This window comes from Prunus mume, linkage group LG3 (genome assembly GCF_029339155.1).
Source record: "Prunus mume cultivar Tortuosa linkage group LG3, ASM2933915v1, whole genome shotgun sequence".
Taxonomy (NCBI): domain Eukaryota; kingdom Viridiplantae; phylum Streptophyta; class Magnoliopsida; order Rosales; family Rosaceae; genus Prunus; species Prunus mume.
Window position 1 is genome coordinate 21635521 of NC_142700.1, and position 10543 is coordinate 21646063.

A 10543-nucleotide genomic window follows, 5' to 3' on the forward strand; every position below is an offset into this window, starting at 1 on the left:
GACTTGCATCATCCTCCATAACATGATTGTGGAGGATGAGTATGACTATGATACTCCAGAGGTGTTTGAACCCGATCCCATGAATACGGCATTGACAAGAATATATGAAAGGCCGATGGGACCAAATGGACTACGAATGGAGCACGAACCGTTACTTCGGGATGGTCGATTCAACAACCCCATGATTGCTCGTTATCAAGAAATGCAATCTTCATATGTTCACAAGAGACGTCAAGTTGACTTGATCGAGCACTTGTGGGAGATCAAAGGCAATCACAATGGATGAAGTCAAGATTAGTGCTTTGTTTTTAATTATTCTTTATTTTGTGTGTGGTGTTTTTTGGAATTATGCTTTTTTTAATTATTATTATGCTTTTATGTATGGTTTGTTTTGTGTGTTGTTTGCAATAAATTAAGGTTTGTTTTTAATTAATCTTTGTTTTGATGCTCAAATGTTTTTAATAAATAGTCATATTATTTAATGTTTTTTTATTGAATAAAAAGGAAACAATACAACAAATTAAAGGATAATACAACAATACAACAATACAACGTATGGCTCGTATCCATGGCCATGATTTTCATCTCTCTATCATCCATGTCTTTTTCTTGTGCCTGCTGCTGTTGAATAACAAATGCTTCCTCTCGTGCCATCTCCGCTTCATCTCTTTTCAAGTCTCTCTCAATTCTTAGTGAGGTGTTCTTAGCTATTTGCTCCAATAATTGTACACATTCATTGTTCGAAGTGCCTCATCTCTTGGCCTTTGCCGCCTTTCTCCCAATAGGTCTCAGCGGACGGGGAGTGGTGACTCCGTTTCCACTGGGGAGTCCAATGGCAAATCGGTTGATGGCGAATTGTGGAGCGGCGTCTCATTCAACACAACCGGCGGACCGGTGGGAATAATTTTGAATCTCGAACAATCCTTCACAAATTCCTAGCATTGGAAATGCACGAAACTTTTTTTGCCTTGCCCCATGGCACCGAACCACATTTGAGCTTGTATGATCTATTAAAAATAAATAATTGGAAGTGCAAGAAAAAAAAAATATTAATGCAAGAATAAAATTGATTGTGCAAGAAAATATAGACAAATTGGAAATGCAAAAAGAAAAAAAAGATTATGCAAGAAAAAGAAATAGAATATGCAATAAAAAAAGAGTTACATTAAATTGATTAAAATGGCAATTATAAATATTTTACCTCATCGGTAAAATTTTGACCGCTTCAAATGTTCTCCCTTGGTTTTGTCAAGACATTTCTCCATTTCCCTAACTCTTTATAAAGAAGTTTCCATCTACTAGACAAGACCATTTCGGTCCGAATGGAACTCGATCTTTGACAAAATTCTCCATGAATTTTGCTCCACATATGATGGAACTTCATCTCATTTCCCGTGATAGGGTCATGACTAACGTTCACCCAAAATTGACACAACGCAATATCTTCCTGAGTTGACCACGAGCCTCTGACTTCGACAAAAGATGTCATTTTTTTTTTTAATACAAATGGAAAGTAGTAGAAAAATGTGAGTGGAGAGTAAAACATATTGGAAGGAGAAGAGCTTGGAGAAGAGTTTGTATGGAGAATTGGTGTGGAAAGTGAATATATAATGTGAGTGGAGAGTAAAAATATTGGAAGGAGAAGAGTTTGGAGAAGAGTTTGTATGGAGAATTGGTGTGGAAGTGAATAATGTGAGTGGAGAGTGAAAAATATTGGATGGAGAAGAAATTGTATGAAGATTTGGTGTGGAAAGTAAATAAAATGGTTAGGTATTTATAGAGAAAAAATACATAATTTTTTGGTATTTTTTTAAAAAAATTCAGAATTTTTTCAAATTTTTTCAAATTTTTAGCCAAAAAACCGATCGGAGCGTCCTTGTTGCGACACGTGGCACATGCTCGTTGAATTCTGTTATGAGTGACATTAGTGCGACACTTGGAAGATAAATTTTTACCGTCTTTGTGACATCAGCGCTGACGCATAGCCCTCGGTGAAGCCCAGCAAAACTTGCCCTTAGGGCTGCCAGGTTGGTGGGACCCAGCTCTTGCCCGGCTTCTTCTCTCGCTGAAGGGCGTTTGGGCTCGCCAGGGGACCTTTCCCCCAGTTTGGGTTGCATCTTTGGAGATGCTCTTAACGACTCGATCACAAACTGCTTCTATCGGTAATTTCAAATAGTATAATCCCCCTATCCTTTTACCATGCCCAATCGTCTAGTGCGTCTTGAGATCCTAGAAAGAACAATGTTTATAACAGAAAGTAGCAAACTCATTAAGTAAATCAAGTAATTAGCCAACAAATAACAAATTACAATGGATATTCGGAACCAGCAACGCACGTGACAAAGACAATCTAGAAGTGAGGGTTATTGTACCCTCACCAGTAATTGGAGAGGGTAAGCCATTACACTAGTTATGGATGGGTCACAAGTTTTACTAGACAAATTATCAAATAATTTAGCACCATAATTTAGTGTCAATTATCCAAGTATTGTAAAAAGTACCTGGTACGGAGTCAGAAACAAGAAAATTTGTAGACGGCACAGTGGGTTTAGTCTCTCCTTAAGTCATAGTGCAAGCAACCTTAGGGCCACACGTGCTGGATTTGTAGTCAACAAGCCAGTATGGGTAACCATGTTCTTTAAAATAGTTTCCGGAAAGATGATCACCTCCATAATGAATACACTTGTGGGTTTCTTGGAGGGGTTTGGGGGGGACTAGGTTTGGCCTTGGCTAGGCCGAGTTGGTTGGTTGTCTAAGAAGGCCCAGGTAGGCGGAAGCCAACAAAAGAGGACAAACGACTGGTTGTTGGGCTTTGGAGCGGGTAGAATATGCCTTCATGGTAGCGGCACTTGCAAGCATGGTAGTCGTCGAGTGTTTTCCTCTATCACTATGACATAGGCTTCCAAGTTAGATGGGACTACGAACTCCATCAAATTGAGGGTCAAGTCCTCCAAGAAAATCATAGACTCGGTCGATTTCAATTTCTTTCTAGCGTCGAGCTACATCACTTGGATTGGTAAGTTCATTGGGGTGCAGACAATCAATCTCTTGCAAAATAACATGTAATTTCTCGTAAAACACATTCATAGGCTCACCATTCTGACATCTCATAGATTGCCATCAAAATTGAAAGAAACGAGAAGTATTTTGAGTAACAATATAGGTTTTCTAGGTAGCATCCCAGATAGCAGTATCACACTGCTCAAACAAGGTGCACACCTTCTTGGTCATGGAATTGAGAAGCCATGACTGCATCAAACAATTGTCTTCTGTCCATTCAACATATTCATTAAAGTCTTCCTTTGGAGCTTATTCCCATTGATAAATCCTACCATATGACAACCAGTAATCGTAAGGAGTGCACTACGTGACCAAGATGCATAATTGGATCCATCCAATTTTTTAGGGGTAATAAGGACAAAATAGGCATGAGAGGGTCGATCCTCCTTGGAACTAGAAGCACCAGCAACATCACCACCTTTTGAATCATCACCCATGATTGCAGCGGAAAACACCAAAAAAAAAAAATTTCCTAAAAAGAAAATTAGGGCACACAACACAAGCAGAGAGGGGGAACGACAAGGTGTGGAAAAACCCTAAAACAAAATAGGGTTTGGCATAGGTTATTGAACAGGTGGGCATGACACACAAGGTCACTAGAAAAGTGCTGCTCTGATACCATGTTAAACAATATGTGGGAATTTTCAGATGATTATTACTCTCCACTTTAGAAGCAATATATATAGTTTACAAGAGTGCTTTACAATTATACCTAAGTATACAAGGAATCCTAATTACATCGTGACTAAAACAAAAAATAAAGATAATTCATAAAATTATGTCTTACAACTTGGAACAAAGTGGAACATATACTATAATTAGGCCTTATCATTTGGCCCGCGGGCTCATGGGCGATGGGGGCCCTTCCGGCCCATTGGAAAAAGCCCACCGCCTGTTATGGGCTTTGAGATGGCCCCGCCTTGGGCCGGGCTGGCTTGGATGTCTGGCCCGGCCCATTAAGCCTAAGAAAGCCAGGCCCGCCCACCTACAAAAGCCCGGCCCGTTAGGCCCGCATACATATATAATTATGTATAAATAAGAGTTTAGGATTAGGATTATATCACTTAAATCACATATATAATTTGTTTCATTTCATTTACTTTTCTGTACTCATTCCTAGTTTATAATTGGATGATTAGCACATTAATTTGTGTCAATTATTAATACAACAATTATTTATATATATATATATATATAAGATGAACAATATATCATATCACTAAATATAATCATATCACGAAACATAATCGTACTACTACCACCAAATATAATCATGTTTTTCTTGAACACATCACCAAACATTTACATATTTATTTATACCATCCTTTAAAAAAATATTTTTGATACTTATTATTTTTTAAAATTATTTCTTAAAACGTATTACGGTCTAATTATGTAATAACCTCAAAAATAATACTTTGTTTTATTATTTTTGTGAAAAATCTTATTAAGTTGTGTGACTTTATTGGGTATTTTATGAATTTGGTTTGATGTGAAAATATTGGAATTAAGTGAGTTTAATCTCAAATTTAGACTAAAATGCCCTTATGATTAAGTTTATGATTTTTTTCGAATGAAGTAGGCCCGTTTCGGCCCGGCCCGATATTTTCTCTCTCTTCTTTAAAGCCCGGCCCGCCCGCCCATTGACGAGCCCTAACTATAATCCAAGAGGCATGAGATAATTAAGTTTAAGTCTTAGTGAATCCGCAATGGGCTCCTTAAACCACCTACTTAGACAAATTTTAGGGTGGAATTCGGAAAAATACCACTCCCTATCCACCACCTCTTAAAATAGAAAGACCTCTAAGAGCTTTTAAAAAAAATAAGGAGCATGATTGTAGATGCTGTTAATGAACTTTTAATGACGCGACTCGTCATTTCAAGATATGACGGTGTATCAATGGTATGGTTCACTCATGCCACTCATATATGCGAAAGGTCACCATTTGTGATGGTCATAATTCTCTCAAGAACTGTTCTCCATAAAACTTATCCATTGTAGATAATTATGTCATAAATGACTAACCGTGGTAGGCCAAATTTGACCTCAGAAACACCAAGACTTCTTGCCAAATTATTTTACCACTAATATGAATGGTAGATATAATCAATATAGTCATCCAAAACTTATTTTCTTTTTCATGAAGGTGCTGTAAATAATTTGAATTGTAATGACCTATTTCTTGTAGCTTTAACTAACGATTCAAATCTTTAAAAACGTTTAAAATTATAGCAACTAGGATACCTAGCTAGTAGCTTTGAATTAATAGATAAACTCTAGGGTTACTAACTATTAAAGAAGGAGACTTTTGGCCCTCCCATCTTTGGTGCCCTAGGATCAACTGAATATCAGCATTTTGTCTTAGGCTAAAAACAAAGAGAAGATCTCATAGGGGTTGCCTAAAGAGATTTGATAGTATAGAATCACTTTCAGTGGTCCATTATAGTATGAGTACAAGGAACTTTTCCCCTTTACGCAAACCATTTGAAATGGTGAGTCAATTTGAACGCAGCAAATTCAATACGATCCAAACCTACCAAATAGCTGAACATGAGGGCAAATTGGCATATGTATCATCTTCGGAAAAGGGCCTTTGACCCCTTTTTTCTTCTTCTTCTCAAAATGAAGTCTATATGCCAGTAGCCCCAAGCCCTGAATTAATTTGATTGGATTTCAACTTTCCAGAGTTCTTGTTTTGGAGGACAAAACACAAGAAAAATGAGGTCATGGTAATAGGTTGAAAGTTGGAAACGCATGCTTGTCTGTGGCAAACGTGCAGAGATATTCTGATTCCTGGATGGTGGTACAATAATTATATATGTAACAGCAGGGATGTGAGGAGGAGAGCAGGTTTCATACCCATGGACCAACATATCTATGTACCAAAATGTACGGCCATGATTTGGTTTCCAGCAGAGGAAGATGCTCCAAATCATGGGTTTTTGGTTTCCACTAGAGGAAGATTCCCGTGACTTTTCTCTGATGTATAAAATTTGGGGCCAGTTTCATTTTTCATGGGTCAAAATATATTTTACTCTCTTCTTCGAAGTGAAGGGGCCACCACAGAGAAATACAGTGAGGGCGGTTGGATAGAGTGAGAGGGCGCAGTGCTTGGGGAGCAAAGTAAAAAGGTGAGGATCAATTTGTAATTAGTGATCAATATCTTACGGTTAACAGAGTTGTAGACGTGTCCAGTTGCTGCCTCAAGGTTGACACGTGGGACATTCCCCAATTAGGTCTTTATTTATTTTATTTATTATTTTAAAATACTGGTGATATTATAGTAGAAAGATTGAAACCACCACCCGAATATAAGGATAACTATTTTAAACCACTTGAGTTACAACCCAATTATGTCATTATTAAATGGGCAAAAGCCCTGTGTCTGAAGATAACAGCTAATAGGAATTGTTTTGCAAAACAAAAAACCTGAGAAATTTAATCTTTAGTAAGCTTAAAAATCTTATGTTTTTATTTTATTTGTGGTTACAATGCTCATTTTTGGGTTGGCATGGTTTTATGAGTAATTAATAGGAAAAACCGAATATGTTTGTGTAGCACAATAGGCTTTCAAGTTTGAACTCAACAGTTTATGTTTCTTTTCTTGTTGGAATTCTGTGAAGCAATGGAAGGTAGCAGCTCAAACAACGTCGAAAATATCTTCCTTCCCGCCCACGGTATCTCCTTTCCCATGGCTCTCTCTCTCTCTCTCTCTCTCTCTCTCTCTCTCTCTCTCTCATTTCAATATGTTCTATTTTGAAGTTGAAAGAACTTTATAATTATAAACTAAGTACCAATATAATAAAAATATAAATGCAGAAAACCAAGTGCCAATATAATAACTTTATATACGAGACGGGTGTGCCAATTGGTTTTTTGTTATGTTTTTAAATTTATTTTAAAATATAAAAAAAATAATGGATAATTGTGTTTCATAAATATAGATCCATTATATGATTTTGTTTTTAATTATAATTATTTTTAATATAAAAAATATGAATTTACCATATTATCCTCATTTAATTAATAATTTCAATTCTTAATATTTGTATTAACTAAAGGCATTTTTTGATATTTTGAATGTTTCACTATTGATTTTTTGTTTTGTTGCACATGACTTATGTCATTGAAACCACAGGAAAACAATCCACAAATAGGTACCCTTTCTCATGTAATTTTGTGTTACTTTCAATGTTTGAGTATTATTTTATCAACGGTTGATATTTCTATTTGAATTTTTAAATTTTCAATCTTTTAATTCGATGACTAAAATGCATTGGATGTATCGCAGAAAGACAAACCTTTGTCTTACACTAGGATACAATTGACTCATTACTTCTGGATCTGCTTTGGTAACTTATAACAGATCCAAATGAGTTACGAAACCGACAGAACGAACTTGAGAAGAAAGAAGCACGGATTCAAGAGCTGAAGAAACAAATTGAATTAACCAAGCTTCATTTGGAGGAGATGAAGAAGAAGTCAGGTGCAAAGGAGAAAATGGAAGCTTTCAATCACCTGGTTGAGGCATATAACCGCATGAGAGAGGAGTACAATGCATTGTTGGCTGAGAGATCGAGGGACTCCAACCAGTGAACAAGATTGATTCATTTTCAACCCTCTTTGTCAATGTTTTAATTGCAATTAAGTTAATCAGTGGTTAATTCACTTCTGTAGGAAGTAATTCTGTAATGTATGAATCAACTTCTATCAATATACTTTGTGCTATAAAAAGTAAACTACCAGTTCCGCATGAATTTGAGCTTCACTTGTGCCCATGTGATTTATTAAAGAAGAGAAGAGAAGAGAAGAGAATTGACCAATACACTACATGACTGCTCTTAGTAGGAGTACACCTATTGGCTAAAGCTTTGTTCTTCTCATTGAACCTAATTTGGTACTTGGGTTGTTTATCAGGAGAGAAGAGACCAAAGTGCCGCTCAATTTCTGCAGGACCCTTCTGGTTTTCATCAAACATGGCAAACAAGTAGGTTTCTACAGGTTTTCCACGCCTCTTGGGAGTCCCTCCCTTCACACTGTCAATCAAATTCTTGTAGTAAGTGCTTGCATTTTCAACTGTGGCTCCTTCCCCGCCTTGCGATGGCCAACCGGTCTCCGATACAACGATCTCCACACTCGAACCGCCGGCTTTCTCAAGAGCAGAGTAGAGGCATCCACAGCTGCAGCAAAGAGATTTGTGTACCCAAATGCACCATCTTGTACTGTCACCCCAGGTGCAGCAAATAGGGCATAGCCAAGGCTGATGTCTTTGGTGTCACCGATGTAGCTGAAATAAGGGTACACATTGGCAAGGAATGGAGAGCCATTACTTGCAAGGAAGGCAATGATAGGGTTTATGTATGAACTCGCAGCATCACTAAATGAGCCTGTTGACGGTGGATAAGAACTGCCCAACAGAGACATGTCTATGGCTGTTGAAACTTTGATTTGGTCCTGCAAATTGGCAGATGCAATTGCGGTTTTAATGTTTTTCATGGCTGCTAGAACATATATTGCTTCTGCGTCTTGGGGCTTGATCTCATTTCCCACTGCAATGTACCTAAACTTGACATCAGGGAAGTAGTTTAGGACATTGTTTTGAACCCAAGCAGTGGCAGCTGCAACGTCATTTCCAAGGGACTGGATGTCTTGGTTTCGAACGCCGACGATGAGTTCGATGTTGGATCCTCTCAGGGCTTGGAGAGTTGGAGGATTTGGATCGAAAATTCGCATTCTTGTTATACCATTTGCTTGGTAGAGACTTATGACTTCTGGATCAGGCGGCAGGTTGTCGGCAACCCGACCATAACAAACTCCTATTGACTCTGCACCTATCTCAAATTCAATCAAAACCAAATATGAACTACATCATGTCAGCCTGTGAATGTTTCTCGCATAAGTAGAACATAAAAACGTTTTGAGCCTAAGAAAACACTTTGGTCTACTTCTACCAAAGGATCGTTTGAGACTATTTCTGGAAGAATCAAAAGTGATTTCTAAGGATAAACGCTTCCGAAAGAACTTCTAACAACAACGCTTAGAGTATAACTGCTTCTTACAGAAGTAGTCCTAAACGGGCCCTAAATGTTATGCAAAATGTTTTTCTTAACATTTAGAACCTTTTGCTTTTTTCTCTCGGAAGTCCTTAAATATAAACATACACTGAGACATGTAGGGATGTACCTGTTGTTGTGGAGCTTAATGTCAAAAGCCCAAGAAGTAGGAACGCAGAAACCACATATGGTTTGTTAGCTATAATCTCACAAAATGGAGCCATGATGAAAATGATTGGTATAACAAGCTAAGGAATAGATTGGTAACTCTGTATTGCCTTCTTTCACTAACAAATTACTTGTATATAGAGCCAAAGTGCTTTAGATTAAATTATATATCATGCAAATGTGGGGTGATGAATGAAGTAATCATGCCATGGATTACAAAAGACAGAATATCTTCTGATAAAAACTAATTTGTATTTCATTAACGTATTATATATAAATAATAATAATGGTTTATATCATGCTAACAGGCTTTAGAATCAATGGGGATATTTATGTATTTGGCATGTTAATGCTGAAATATAGAACATTGAAACCTTATTTTAACACGCCTATCTTTCTCATTATTAAAAACAAAAAACAAAAATTCTGATAATACCAATGTCGGCCAATGTCCTCCAAAATTGTTTTAAACATAATTATATTATATAGTACTTTATTTATTTTATAAATAAATAAATATTTGACTTTTTCAATGACAATTGGGTCAAGTAGCACCAATTTGGTCAATGACAATTTCCATATTGTTCATGAGTTCAAATTGCATGTAGAATAATTGCTAAAATATAAAATTAATAAATGACTTGCCAAGTTTCGTCGATTTGCATCACTTGAGGTCCCTCACTTTTTTTAGGAGAAAGACTTCTGTGAAATGAGGATAGCACTATTTTGCTTGAGGTCCCTCACCTTCTTTAGACGCTCTACATGATTCGTTCGAGGGGAAATTCTCATCGAACTTTTTTAGCTCATTTTAGTTTTACTTAACTAAATAAAAATTTCCTCTGAATAGAAAAGCTAAATATTAATTTCCTCTTTATTACAACCACGATTGCTATATAAGTAGTTAATTTCTCTAGCAAGTAATAATGTATATATTAAGGAAAATGCTAGGCATATCACATTCTGTGCTACCTCTCTAATATAGTAGGCTTCACCTCTATTAAAGATGTGATACATAATGTGGTATAAAAATATGGTATATGCCTAGCATTACCCATGTATTAATCAACTTCTATCAATATACTTTGTGCTATAAGTAAACTACAAGTTCCATATATTTTTGAGCTTCACTTGTGTGCGCCCATGTAATTTAATAATTGTTATTCTCATTTATGCAAGAATAATAGTAGGACAACAATTAGGTCAACAAATTTAATCTAAACATATAGAAACAACAAAGAAGAGAAGAGAATTAACCAAAACA

General features: G+C 36.6%; 1 protein-coding gene across 1 annotated transcript; it reads right to left on the reverse strand.

Annotated features, from left to right (window-relative positions):
* Positions 1-7807: 7807 nt before the first annotated feature.
* LOC103326760 (glucan endo-1,3-beta-glucosidase-like) lies at positions 7808-9338 on the reverse strand. The gene is given in 3 exon segments (XM_008229002.2): positions 7808-8233; positions 8236-8892; positions 9245-9338. Coding segments are annotated over 3 exon segments (1158 nt in total). The 3' UTR covers positions 7808-7826.
* Positions 9339-10543: the final 1205 nt, after the last annotated feature.